At 37.8% G+C, this 15,702-nt stretch overlaps 1 protein-coding gene across 1 annotated transcript in view; it reads right to left on the reverse strand.

The window, feature by feature from the left end:
- The window catches only part of LOC127617638 (hypoxia-inducible factor 1-alpha-like), a 31,497-nt gene extending 19,589 nt beyond the window's left edge, over window positions 1-11,908 (reverse strand). Inside the window, exon 1 of the mRNA XM_052089648.1 lies at window positions 11,704-11,908. Coding sequence (XP_051945608.1) covers window positions 11,704-11,732 — 29 coding nt within the window. The 5' untranslated portion in view covers window positions 11,733-11,908. The remainder of the gene's footprint in view (window positions 1-11,703) is intronic.
- Window positions 11,909-15,702: the final 3,794 nt, after the last annotated feature.

Below are 15,702 nucleotides of genomic sequence, written 5' to 3' on the forward strand. Positions count from 1 at the left end.
AAACCGCAGCCACTCATTATCATTTTGAAGCCCAGAACATGTGGCCTCAAGCTGCTTGAGGCATTGGCCCACCTCTGTAATGCCAGACTCAAGGGATCGTGAACTGCAACTGTGGATTGAATATTGTCTAACTTAGTTGTCCAGCTCTAGAAAGAGGTTTTGACGTCCGTGGCAAGTGAGGCTCTGAGCTTGTCATGCAGGGCGCTAATTTCAGCTAACGTTATGATAGCCCCAGGCGATGTAGTAGCTTTTCGATCCTTTTCCACCTGTTTGCCCCTTCCCTTAGAGATTTTGTGCAAGATTAAAATTCTAGAAACTGTTAACAAATAAAAGCTGCCTGGAGAAAACTAAAAACAGTGAGGTTTGAAAAGAAGTGAAAAGTTAGAGGGAACTACTCATGCGCCATAACCGGAAGTCAGCCATGATTAATTTAATCCAAGAGTGAATGTGTCCAGTAACAAGATGGTTACAGAGATTATGCGAGTAGTATTAAACTGGTCATGAGATTCTAAAATGGCAGACCCCATGAGGGCACCTGTGCCCCATGCAGAATAAAACAACTTTATAAGGTTATGGATATGACTAGAGTGATCATCTCATGTGAGTGGTCATGATTTTATTCATATGTTTCAAAATTACTATTAATTTTTTAAGAGTAAAGCTTTTTTAATGGGAAATGACTGAGTGTACCTTTAATGTTAAATATTTTCTCCAATATCAGGTAAATATGTATAGGCAACTATAATTAAGCCATTTATAGGTTGACTTTCCAGAAAAGTATAAATACTTTGGCTCTGTGGCACGATCTAAACTTTACTCTGTTGGTTTGCGTATCCCAACCAGCCCAACAGAGCAACATTGGTTCAAACAATTGAAGACAAAGGGATGTTTTAAGAAACCTTTTTGAGTGGTGGTGGCGTAGTAGCTAAAGCACAGGTCTGTTAATCAGCAAGGTTAATCAGCTGGTTCGAACCCCATGGCCACCACCATTGTGTCCTTGAGCAAGGCACTTAACTCCAGGTTGCTCTGGGGGGATTGTCCCTGTAATAATTGCACTGTAAGTTGCTTTGGATAAAAGGGTCTGCCAAATGCATAAATGTAAATGAAAAAATTATTAGCCAATACTTTTGCAACACACATTTAACCTTTAACTTTTTATGAACCAGCAGATTTAGCTTTAGATAAAAAATGCCCTGGATGCGTGTATCTGTATGTGTTTTCTGTATCTCTCTTAGAGCCCCTCCTGAGACATGATATGATTACATAAGGGGATGTAAAGCAAATACAAAAACATACATTCACACTTGACCTCTTGGAGCTCACTTTGAGGTCTCCGCACTTCAGTGAGTACAGATAGTTTCTGGATGCCAGCCAGCCTACGAGATGAATATAGCAGAGTGCTAGAAACCACCAGCTGTCTCACCACACTTCCTGTCTGTTTATCTGGATCACTCCACCTGTGTGATCATTATCAATATCTACTTGTAAGACTGAAGAGAATAGTGAGGTTTTACTGCAACATGCTATGGAAGAAAAAAAGATCTGTTAGTGATGAATCTTTTAAGTGAACTAATTGTTCTCGTTCACCTCCATACACTGACTCATATTTGTCGTTCACTTACGTCTCTCCCTTTCTAAGCCAATGAGCTCAGATGATTTTCATGCCTGTAAAGATTGACTATAGCATGAGCCAATAGCATTCGAGTGCACGGTGTGAAGGAGCATATCATTGGTTTGACTCGCTGAACTAGTCAGTTATTTGAGTCTGAATGAGATGAGAGGTGGCTTGTGAATGAAGTGAACGAGATGGTGGCGTGTCCATCGTTCAGTTCGGCATGTGAGTCAATCACATTCAACAAGGAGAGATGGGGTGAAATGCACTTAAGACAAGTTAATACGCATTGACCTGTTTCAGTGATGTCACTTTTTCCACGGGGCCGCCATAATTATGACCATCAGCGGGAGGAAAAATTTGCGGTGAATGGATAAACACCCATAAAGCGATATCAATAAAAACATCACATATTGCTTTTGATCCATGGCAAGTCCCAGGAAAAGTTCATAGAGGTCTGAAGACAGCTCAATTATAGCCAAACTGGGCTAGAAATATAGGAAAAATAAGACCTGCCATTTTTAATGGAAATGGTTCTGGTGTTTAAAATCTATTTTGAAAGTGTCTTCGTACACTTATACACATGCAAATTCCATTTATCTTCCTTTGTTGTGCTTTTAAAGACCGACTTTAGCGTGAGCCAATGTAATTTCAGAGCGGGCTATGAAGGAGCATATCATTGGCTGGACCCACTGAAAGAATACACCCCTTCACTGAACTAATCGGTCAGTGTCATTGTCATGTCATTGTGTCATTGTGTCATGTCATTGTGTCATGAATGAACTGAATGTACTGGTAAACTCATTCACGACAGACAAGAACAAATCAGCCATCTTGAATGATGATCAGAGAGGAGGAGCTGCATGTTGTCCGCTGAAGTCTCTTTTTTAATTTTAATACAGGATAATTAGACTTGTTATGGTTGAGAATTACTGCTTTCGGTTCAATGCAATTACTGAAAAGACAGTAATTTGGTGCATCTTTGGGCACAAATGCGTAACTTGAAGATATGGTCAGTGAACAAATCAGTGAACGAATCTGAACACATCTTTTTGGTGAATGGAATCAAAAGTATCGAGTCACAGAAATGAATAAAAATCACCACCACTATTAGACAATGAGGCATATTTGCATTTATGAGGCTCTATTATTTTGTGCAAAGCAGTACACAATTACAATGGTGCATCAATGGTGCATTATTACAACTAATATGCATCAGTCATTTGCATATCTAGGTAACCTTTACACCACAATAAACATGACTACAGCAGTAGTCGTGCTTCATAGCAACATTATGCAGGTCACTGATTTAGGTTAGGTGTGTGTGATCTCTAATAGAAAATGTACCAAAAGCGTTTCATTATTCAGGGTTTATGCTCTACCCTCTACGGTCATGTTGGAGAAAGGATCGTCATTGGCTAGTACATTTTTGTTTTTACTCGTCAGACTTTTGACAAGATGTAAGCGTAATGCAACTGAAAAATATATTAAGCAATCTGAGAAAGGTGTATTCATATATATGACTATATTCATATACATGACTTCACAGAATATTGCACATTTTATTTTATATTTTGCCTTATCATTTTAATCCCGTTTTAGCTTTTAAAAATTTAGAAATTTTAAATACTATCAATTTTAATGATGTCATCAAATTGCTTTTTTAATAATGATACAAGCTGTTGTCACTTTGAAATTTCATACAAATGTTTAACAAACAATTCACAAGGTTGGAATTTTATAATGACAATTAGGTCTGACACAATAAATTGTCTGTTTTAGGTCTTTATTCACAAATATGACGATTAGTTGTCATACAAAATTCACGCAGACAACAAAGTCATTTAACAAATTTAGCTTGGGTCATGTATGTAATAAAATAAGGGTCTATGATTTCCTTTTCAGGGTTAAAAAAAATGCATGAATGACAATCAAATATAAAAGTATACATTTTTAAATAATTAAAGTAATATTTTAAGTATAAAAATATCTCTTTTTTGTCAGATTTAGTCTTGGTCCATTTTACGTTTTCACAGGTTTTTTTATTTTTTTTTAACTCAGTCAACTTATTTAGCTATCATATGAAATATATTTTATTATGCAATAGTAAAATATTTATGCTTTAAATTCTTCACTTTTACACATTTGTTAATGCTCTCCGATTAACTAATGTGCCCACATTTCTCATGAAGGATGATTTTGTGATTCTGTTGTTTGAGATTTATCATCTCCACAGAAATAGGGTAGGTGGGTATCTACTCCTCTGTCACTGCATGTCATTAACACTGCGTGAGTGAACCCAAAACTATGGACATTTGCCATTGCAAAGTTGTTTAAGTGAAACTGGAGTTTTTTGCATTGACCATTAAGTGAATTATTTACAGAATGCTTGAAGAACGCTTGAAAAATGGTTCATCTTCTTGCACTCTCAAGAGAGCTGCTCTGGGTGACATTTGCAGTGTGGTTCCAAGAGATGCTCAGAGTTCAACTGAATGGCACAAAAGCCTGAGACACAGCATGCAGGGAAAGATGAGGCTGAATCCAGATTCTTAATCGCCTGCTTTTTATTCAGTAAAAGGATCTCTGTGCTTCAACACTACACAACTCAATCAATGGCGAGTGAAATATTAATATTTACTAGCCAGCAGTTAATATCAGACATGTTTTATTCACATAGCGCGAAATTTACTCGTAATGTATGGGGCTGGTGCCTCACCTGAACACAATAGTACCACTGTGAAACAATAAACTAACCACAACCCCCTGTTGAGAGAACATTAAAACAGCAAACTAGGCCATCATGCAGTATAATCAACAACGGGCTGTTACCCAACCGTTCTACAAGTGATCTGTACACATATAAGGGGACAACTCACAATGTTAGCCAAGAATATAACCAGGTTTAAGAGCTGTGCAAAAAGGTACTTATGAGACAAAGAGACTTGTATACTAATTTAAACCCATCCCTCTGCAGCAGTTAGGCACGTGTGCTCTGCCGAGAACAATTTAAGAGATACTAGCTGTAGCACTCTAGAATTCTGATATAATGTTCTAGAACTCCAGACATCTCAGAAGCACTTAGCCAGACTGTGGAGAGCAGAAAGACACCTTTAATATGATCACAACCCCCTCTGTGAGTCAACCTGTGCCCTCAGCATGTTTTAATAATAATGATCCAATAAGCTTTCTTTCAGTCACCTGTACTCTATTTTCTCTCCCTCTGACCAGTACAAACGGCTCCCTGCAGGGTACTACATGATTAATAATTCATAACACACTCTTACTATTGCCTAAATATTTCAGCAAGGACAGTGCAAGTACAATCTTGCAGTGGCGACAGAGAAAAATATTTCCACATACTGCATTCCCACTATATTTACAACAATCCTTGTGTTTCCATCCAAAATGTTCCACATTTTTTAAGTGCATTTCTAAAAATGTGACTTCAGAAAATACTAATTGTTGCCATTTCCATCCACTGCGTGATAGCGCTGCAACTAACGATTATTTTGAAAATCGATGAATCTAATGATTATTAGAACGACTATTCGCCGATTATTGTAAAGATTAATCATTAGCTCTTAACCGATTATTCAGCTTATGGCCCGACTTAAAAGGTTGTATTAAACATACTTACTAATAATAATTTTTATAAAAATACCTCTAAAAGATATTCACTGAATTAAAGGGAAAAACATTTTTTTTTTATTAAGTTTAATTCAGTAAAGGTATTCACTGCAACAAATCATATTGTTATCAAGTTTTATATCTTGTTTTCCATTTAAAATTGTCTAAAAAACAAAATACATTTTCTTGAGATGCAACATATAAGATATTTAGACTTGCTTTAAGAGAATGTATCTTAAATATATAGTAAGTTTATAGTATTTTTTCTTTACTGCACTCGCAGAATTATTACCAAGTAAATATGTATATACCTGTATTTGTTTTACTTGGTAATAATTCTGCGAGTGCAGTAAAGAAAAAATATACTTATATTCAAGACCTATTCTCTAAAAGCAAGTATACATCTTATATGCTGCTTCTCAGTTGAATGCATCTTTTTTAAAGTATTTTTAGATATTTTTAAATATTTGCATTTGTAATATTATATTCAACATTCTCAGAAAACTAGTATATACTACTTAAGAAAATGTATGTTGTTTTAAAGGAGTTTTAGATATTTATATTGGTAAACAAGCCAAAACAAAATTTTGTTGCAGTGTATAATCGGGTGAAGTCTTTACCTCTCTCACCTTTCTCGCTTCAATCCGTCTTTAAACGTCTAAAACAAACTCCCTCTCATTAATAAAGCTGCATATTCGCATTATTATGATTCAATAAGTCGCGAGCCATCACATTCTAATCTAGCTGTCATGTGAGCTTGAGGGACAAGCGTCCCCGCGACAGAGGCTGTGTCTCGTTTGGAAGGCTGCGTCCTCCAGAAGTCGCATTTGTCGGCCACATACATCATCGGCTGTCTCGTTTGATTTTGTCTTTCTTTTTCTTGTTTTTTATCTATTGTCAATGCCTTTTATGTACACTCACCTAAAGGATTATTAGGAACACCTGTTCAATTTCTCATTAATGCAATTATCTAATCAACCAATCACATGGCAGTTGCTTTAATGCATTTAGGGGTGTGGTCCTGGTCAAGACAATCTCCTGAACTCCAAACTGAATGTCAGAATGGGAAAGAAAGGTGATTTAAGCAATGTTGAGCGTGGCATGGATGTTGGTGCCAGACGGGCCGGTCTGAGTATTTCACAATCTGCTCAGTTACTGGGATTTTCACGCACAACCATTTCTAGGGTTTACAAAGAATGGTGTGAAAAGGGAAAAACATCCAGTATGCGGCAGTCCTGTGGGCGAAAATGCCTTGTTGATGCTAGAGGTCAGAGGACAATGGGCCGACTGATTCAAGCTGATAGAAGAGCAACTTTGCCTGAAATAACCACTCATTACAACCGAGGTATGCAGCAAAGCATTTGTGAAGCCACAACACGCAGAACCTTGAGGCGGATGGGCTACAACAGCAGAAGACCCCACCGGGTACCACTCATCTCCACTACAAATAGGAAAAAGAGGCTACAATTTGCAAGAGCTCACCAAAATTGGACAGTTGAAGACTGGAAAAATGTTGCCTGGTCTGATGAGTCTCGATTTCTGTTGAGACATTCAGATGGTAGAGTCAGAATTTGGCGTAAACAGAATGAGAACATGGATCCATCATGCCTTGTTACCACTGTGCAGGCTGGTGGTGGTGGTGTAATGATGTGGGGGATGTTTTCTTGGCACACTTTAGGCCCCTTAGTGCCAATTGGGCATCGTTTAAATGCCACGGCCTACCTGAGCATTGTTTCTGACCATGTCCATCCCTTCATGGCCACCATGTACCCATCCTCTGATGGCTACTTCCAGCAGGATAATGCACCATGTCACAAAGCTTGAATCATTTCAAATTGGTTTCTTGAACATGACAATGAGTTCACTGTACTAAAATGGCCCCCACAGTCACCAGATCTCAACCCAATAGAGCATCTTTGGGATGTGGTGGAACGGGAGCTTCGTGCCCTGGATGTGCATCCCACAAATCTCCATCAACTGCAAGATGCTATCCTATCAATATGGGCCAACATTTCTAAAGAATCAATGCCACCTAGAATTAAGGCAGTTCTGAGGGCGAAAGGGGGTCAAACACAGTATTAGTATGGTGTTCCTAATAATCCTTTAGCTGAGTGTATATTCACTTACATTTCTATAATTGTTAACCTTTTCTGTACCCCCAAAAAAAAAAAAAAAATATATATATATATATATATATATATATATATATATATATGAAACGAGACAGCCTCGATGACGTATGCGGCCGACAAATGCGACCTCCGGAGGACGCATCCTTCCAAACGAGACAGGCAGAGTGTACATCAGCCGGATGCAGTTTCAATCTCTCCCCCTTAGATCGGGACATTTGCACAACTCATAGAAGAGGCACTGACCACACAGAGAAATGCCAGTTTCGGAGTTTGTAGTTATTTACATGATCTGCTTCTGTATTATTTGAGCTTTAATAAGGCTATAACGCATTAAATATAACTGCATTTAAGATGTAACGCCTGGGTGTTTCCTTTAAAGAGCTCTTTAAATTTACTTATTTGTTTTTGTTTTTTAGAATTCCCTTATACTTTGTGATCTATATAACCTGAAGCTATTGGAAAGTTTAGAGTGCATCTGGACTGTTATATGTAATTCTTCCCCTCCTCAGTCACTGCGCGAACTGCAGTGCTGCTCTCCCATGCCATCATTACAGTTTAATGTGATCATATGTTACGTTAAATGAGATCAAATGACTATTCGGCAGCGAAAGTTTATATCGACAATTGTTTATTGTCGACGTTGTCGATAATGTCGACTAATCATTTCAGCCCTACTGCGAAATGCGCATTATCATGAGGGAGCCGCTTCATTCAGCAGCTGAATGACCTCTCCCTGATTTGGGGAAAGTTTTATTTGCAAAATTAGAGCAAGTATCTCTTGTATCTTGTATTAAATGCATGCATGAGACACCTCAGTATAAGTGTAATATCTGATATAATGTGGGCAGAAATGTGCCAGTCTCTTGTCCTGTCGGATTGTGAGGACCCACTTTATCGACCAGCTGTGGGTTAAAAAATTCTGAATGACAAGCGCCATGTTCCAAGAATAGTGTGCCAAGTTCTGACCTTTCGGTGGGCTAGTCACATCATGCTATTGCACACTCCTAACACATACACGAATGGTCAAAATGAATAAACCGTTTCCATCACCTTAATGCACATTTTAACTAATGCAAAACTCTAGAAAATCTTTAAAAAGTTTATTCGCATATCAAGATTTTCCATTCAAGATTTCTTATTCGGAATTTAAAAATGTGCATAAAAATAGTTGGATGGAAACTCACCTAGCGACCATTGGTATGAACAGCGTCAGTGAGTTTATGATCAGTTACAATATTAGAAGCCCCCTTGCATGAAATTATATTCTCTCTTAGAACATCTTGACAGCTTGAGAAGAGTCTCACTTTGTGTGTGTGAGAAAGGTGTGAGTGTTTATTGATTTGATTTTAGATCACACCTTCTTTTCAGTGGAATCAGGGTTAATGCCATAATCCTAGCATTTAAAGCTCTCACAAAACTCTGAGACAATCTTAACGTCCTGTGGTTATTATGCCTTTATAACACACACACAGAGACTCCAATAAACCACTCACTAACAGTGGCCTACAGCAACTACAGATCTGTTAACGACATCCACACTATCCATGTCTCTTCCATTAGTGTGCCAATTACAGGATTCACAACAAGGACATTATTCAAGCAAATGTCAACATCCTTCATCAGGTGTCTGATAATAAAGTCCCTTCTGTTTAAAAATTCCATTTCTGTGAGGACAAGTGGTTGGTTTGATGAGAGGAAAAAAAGCCTAACATTTCTCAGCTTCGTTTTACACCCCCAGGAATGACAGCAAAGATGGGTCACAAGCTGCCAGCACACAGGGGACCTTTACCATAGAGCCAAGAGGAGGTGTCAACTGATCCAGAGCAAAACACCACCATCACTGCAGAGGGGTTTCAAAGGAGAGAAGAGCAAAACCATAGCCCTAAACTTCCTAAATTTGGTCACACTTTACATAAGAGTGATCATGTTACAGAGCAATTACAAAAGCAAGTATTGAGTTTAGCTAATGAACAATTGATCATGTAGTTAATGAGGAACAATGTAATTAATGTATTTGACTGTCAATGGAGCAGCTTGTAATTAAACATTGTAGTGACATAATGATAGGCCTATAACTAATTATATTGCCATGTAATAGGTCTAACTAACATGGACAAAGTAATGTAAACTATATAATTGTAACTACTATAACTGTTAACAATGCTATTTTAAAGTCTCCTCCAAAGAACCAAAACTATCCCATTTAAAAGAGAGGTGTTATAAATGCGTTCTTAACATCAATAGTTTCTCTCTTTTTTAAATGGTACTCAGCAGTTTTATTCATGTAGGACTCGTGAGTGATCAGGGTGATTGTTAAAGGGAGAGATGATAAATCAAACCCACTTTGAGTGTGATGCGGCGGTTCACCTGGTTCATCAGAAATCCCCCAGCACTGCGCATGTGCAATAAAACCTCATAGAATAGAGTGTGAAAACCAAATTAACATCTCCATGAAAAGAAATCCAGTTCTTTTTGCATTCACACTTTGTCTAGTCTTGAAAATTCACACCAAATTATGACATGCACAGAACGGTGGTCCAGAAAAAGGGGAGACATTTTAATAATTCAAATAAATAGTTAAATAAAACAAAATTTAAATCTATTAATAATATCACAATAACAGTAATATTGTGTCATTATAAGATTTCTTTGTAAATCATGGGCTTATTAAAGAAAATTAAGTGGAGGTGCCTTTACAAGCATGCGCTACAGCAGATCATGGATCAGATTCCATTCGCAAGTGATCCTCCCTATGCCCTACTCACTCCGAAGTGCAGAGCCTTTGAAGTGGGTACTCAGAAGTAAACATGGCATTACTGTATGAATGTACCCTTCACTAACAGTCTTGTGGAAGGGCCCTTTGAGAAAATATTAATTTTGAACAAGCTTTCGAGTGGCATCCCCTCCCGCAGGAGTGCCTTTCAAGAAAGCAAAATAATGCAGTTTTTAATTCTCCCAGAGCATCGAAGTACTGTTACCTCAGTCGAGTAACAGGTCAGATAAAAAGTCCACTCCATATATTGTGCTGTATAATCAAAAGAATAACTTGACTGCTACTGCATTTCTAACAACGTGAACCTGCAGTTTAGACAGATTTATTGATTATAATGGGAGCGGTCGCTTTCAGTGTTAGACATTCATTTAGACTTTTATAGAATATTGACATAAACTGAAGGAGCTGTCTGGTTCAGCCAAAGCCTGTTTGGTTTTGTTGACACTAATAAGCCATTAGACTTGGTAAATGGTAAAAATACCATTAGACTACAACAGCACCACTGCTCCCTATACGCATATTACAGTCTACATAGGGCACCAACTCCCTAGGGGGGCACCAGAAACTCCAACGACTGCACTTACTCACATGTTATACGTTATTCAAGGCCCTGTAGCATTCAGAACACAGTCGATTGACCTGCACTCACAATTTCTCATAGTGCCTTCGCACCGTACACCACAGGGTAATATCATGGTATTGAATGACTGATCATGTTCATATTTCATTATATTGTCATGGTACTCAGGTTTTACTATGACACATGTGCTAAACATGGGGATATCAATGAAAATAAATAACAGTATTACAATGTTGCTTTTTGTGAGAAATATAACAGAATAGACAATTATTTGTGACAAAAGAAAATTGAAAAGCATTATGTACAGTATATATATATATATATATATATATATATATATATATATATATATATATATATAGACAGATAGACTCCGCATATATATATATAGGCTATACAAGAAAATTATTAAATACTCAAAAAGCTAAGAAATAGGTAGGCTTTTTATTATTACTACACATTAATATATAAAAATCAGTGCCCTTTTTAACCCTTCAGCCCCTGTCCCTTCTAAGGTCTATGCACGTCACTCTGCACTGGTCTATTTTTGGTCCACTTCAATTGTGTTGGTGATACTGTGCCAGTCCGCTTTTCTTTCACTTTTTTGTTTAACCCTAACCCAGATTGTATTAGTCTTAATTTGTCTTGGTATAAAGCATGCAAACTCAAGCCAAAGTGTGAAAACATTCATAAAATCGTAGAGGCAGAAAGGACATTGTTGCATTCTTACAGCATAAAAGCGGTATGAATTATCAGTGTGAAAACAGGTTACCTGATGGAAATTATTGAGAGAGAGAGAGAGAGAGAGAGAGAGAGAGAGAGAGAGAGAGAGAGAGAGAGAGAGAGAGAGAGAGAGCGCTGACAGCAACGATGACAAAATGGTAAAAACCACCTGTTTGACCAAAAGCCAATATCTAAACAGAAAGTGGTTATAGAAATCATGCTACTCCCTTTGGAACTGTGCAAATTACGCGCTTACCTTTTCTTCTCAGGTGCGACTGTATCCATGGTCAAACGGCTCTCGAACACGAACACCCGCTCACTCTGTCACGTTAATTAATTTAGAGCGCAATGGAATACGTTGAGCCGGAGTTCCAGTGTTCGCTGTTAAAAGTTGAATTAAGTTGAAGTGATGCTTCGCCGTGTTATCTGTTTCTCCGCATCTGCCTGTGTGACTGTTCGCGTGTGCGCGCAGTCACATGCCTCGAAACTGTCGGGAACGCGCGGCGCTCAAGCGCGGATTGTTTGGCACCTGAACCTTCATAAGCCATTACGCGCGAATAGGGCAACATTGAGCATCCTTGCGCTCACTGTTGTGCTTAATAAATTAAAGAGAATTGGATTATGAACATTTATGAGGTAAATAGTCTACCTCAAGTGCACTTTTTAGTAAAATACATTATTCAGAGTAGCGCCATATTTTTTGACGGGACTGAAAACGAGGATAGAAGGGGATAGAAATTCAGTATGTTTAATGGACTGCACAACAAAACACACACAACTCAAGCAACACGAGTTGTTAAAATTAGATATGATGAAGGACCCTTAAACCGTTTTAGGTCATCCACACTAATCCATTTTCAGTTTCATTAGCTATGTCATTTTCTAAATGTGGTTTTGACGGAAATGAAAAAAAAAAAATGAAAAAACTCGGCCTTGCGCTTTGCACTCATTCAGCCACATAGAAAGCACATCTGGGGTAAATAACGTTTAATTAAAATGTCAACGTCTCAAACCCTTTTGTGTATATTATTTTAGCGTTAATTTCAGCCACCCTATATCAGTACTCTGATGGTTTGCAATATCAGGTGGGTAATTTCCCTCTCCATTTCCTGTGAAGTGATGTATCGATGTACCCTTATGCCCTATATCCTTTGAAGTGCCCTTCCAACTGAAAATAAACACTTCCTTTTTTAACACAACATTTGGTACCATGCTGAAGACTGATGTACGTAAAAATCCTAGGAGATCGACAGATACAGAAATACTCAAACCAGCCCATCTGGCACCAACAATCATGCCACAGTCCAAATAACTGAGATCATATTTTTCCCCATTCTGATGGTTAATGCCCGTGTCTGCATGATTTTATGCACTGCACTGCTGCCACACGATTGGCTGATTAGATAATCGCTTGGATGATTGTTGGCACCAGACTGGTTTGAGTATTTCTGTAACTGTTGATCTCCTGGGATTTTCACACACAACAGTCTCTAGAATTTACTCCAAATGGTGCCAAAAACAAAAAACATCCAGTGAGTGGCAGTTCTGTGGACAGAAACGCTTTAGAGAGGTCAACAGAAAATGGCCAGACTGTTTCGAACTGACAAAGTCTACGGTAACTCAGATAACAACTCTGTACAATTGTGGTGAGAAGTATCTCAGAACGCTATTCTGAGATGTGGGTTGGTGCTGTTTTGGTGGTACAAAGGGGGACCTACAAAATATTAGGCAGGTAGTTTTAATGTTGTGGCTTATTGGTGTGTATATTGCTTGTGCGGTAGCTCACCTGATAGGGCATTGGACCTAGAGGCAGAGGACAGAGATTCAAGACTAACCATAAAATCAAGCTTGCGTGGTTGCTTCAGAAAATGTGCTTTTTCATTTCACGTCTACATTTTAAAACACTTATGGTTACGTTTAGGTGTTAGTTTGGTAAGGATGTCTTTTTTAAAAGTCTCATTTATATTTAAAAACACTATTGGTTAGGTTCAGGCAAAAGTTTTTGGTTAGGGAGGTATGTTTTAAAAACATCCATCTAAAATTCACCGTAAAACCTCATCTGAAAACGACACAATTTTACTGGATATTGGCGCCCCCAGCTGGGCAATTCACTGGAAAAATGCAGCCAAATTTGTTATACAGCACGTAAATTTTGAATCGCAAAAATTTTGTCATGTTCACATAAATTTCATGAGATCAGGCTGAAAGATAAATATGGCTCTTCTCTGAATAAGGTACATATTCCACGAAGGACCCGTATGAAATGTAGCCTTCCTGTATCAATACTTTCCGTCAAAACATTCAAGTTCCTGAATTTTGTGTTATTTGTGTTATATTTTGCTGTAACAACAACATAATATGCTTTTATATGGGATCTCAGAATATTTGTCATTTTGTTTAATAGATTTTTTTAATGGCAGTAGTGACTAATAGTACACCACATGTAGAACAAATAAATGTACAACTAGGGAATATTGAAGGACACTATGCTAAGGGAACAGCTTTTATATAACTATTATTTTACAGTGTAATCAATGACATGCATCAACTAGGCAACTTGTCAAATATAAAATGTATCTTCTTTGTATTTTTCCATCAAGATTTTTCCACCCCCCGAAAATCTGGAAGGTTGTTCTTCTCCACAAATTCCATTCCAGTATGAAACGTGCAGACCAAAACCGTCTGTCTCATCCTTTTCCACACAGGGCAATGGAAAACCCTAAATAAAATTTCCCTGAAACCAGCATATGCAAACACTTGTGTGGACTGTTTGGAGTAAATGTAAATGTAAATGTCAATGACTATTTAAACATGCACTGCCTCTCCAGAATCATTGAGTTATATGTGACTATACTTTTCTCATTGCAACTTTTTGACAGTCACAATGGACCCTTTTCACATAGAAGTGTAGCAAGTAAAACTTCTTCTATAAAGGGACCATTGCAAATATTTTTGTCTTTCCATTTGCTCAAACAGCAAAAGAAAAATATACTACGTTTCCACGACTTGCCAACAGAGAAAAAAAACCTGAAGGAGATTATGGAGGTCAGAAGATAGAAAGATGTGAAATTTACTGTCAATCCCTCAAGTAGTTGTATTTAAAACACCACTGCAGCAGTGTTGACTGCTTTAAAAAAATATATATTATGAATGCTAGGGTAATCTAACAAAAATGTTATACATTATTATTATATAATAAAAAATTGAAAACATAAAAACCTGATTTGCACTTCTTAGTTGTGGCAGATATGTGTCATCACAGTCGGTAAAAGGGTCTATGAGAAATCCATTAAAATTAAGTTTAAGAACATTTCTATAATCTGTACAGGCAGCTTCATGTTTCCTAGCAGTGTTTCTTTGAATCCATCTTTAAATCCAGGGGCTGTTCCAGGGAGAGTATGCTAGGCAAAAACAGAGCTAAATGAGTGCACAGTCATGCTCCATCTCCACTGTGTCCTTGAGGGAAACATTTAATCCTGTGTAGAATTCCAGCCCAGGGATTCTCCATGTCCTTGGCCTACTATATCTTGTTTCTGGATTAAAGTTTCCCTACAAAATTACTTATTCTATTTTAAATTATTTTAACAAAGCCACTGCAAGATTGTGTTTATAACTGTAATGTTGTACGAGTATAAATGGGGGAAGCAGGTGGACACGTGCCAGCTCTAATCTGCAATAATCTCCTCCATCCTCCTTTTCAGAGATGATCTCTCCCATCTCTCATCAGGGGCTGAATGGACACAAAGGGAATTTGAAGAGAGGGATTAGAGAAACATCTTTCATGCAACTCTCCGGTGACATAGCACAAAGAACATCAAACTCACACACACACACACACACACTTTTGCTGTGTCAAGACTCATTAGACAACAAACGGAAGCTTAGTAATCACTGAAGAGCTGCCCTACAGGTGATGGACTGTTTGTATACACCTGCACCTTACATCACAATGAGATTAAAATGTGGCTATGATATATTTGAATAGGCAAAGTCCACCAGGCTGAAATTTCTCTTGATGTCTTTTTTTTACCCACAGGGACTCCTGATCCAGTCGTTGTAACCCTTCATTTATCAGGACAAAATCAATAGAATAAACAAAATCGGTCAAAAGACGAAGGTTTAGGGCTGAAGTGGTTCTAAGACTGAAATGGATTTTCTGCATCCAATAAAGCAGATCTGTATGGGCTGAAGAAAAATCAATAAAATGTAATTATGGCTCATTGGACCTGGGAATGGCTGAAAACTGATCTGTCAC

The sequence above is a fragment of the Xyrauchen texanus genome, chromosome 24 (assembly GCF_025860055.1).
Source record: "Xyrauchen texanus isolate HMW12.3.18 chromosome 24, RBS_HiC_50CHRs, whole genome shotgun sequence".
Lineage (NCBI taxonomy): Eukaryota > Metazoa > Chordata > Actinopteri > Cypriniformes > Catostomidae > Xyrauchen > Xyrauchen texanus.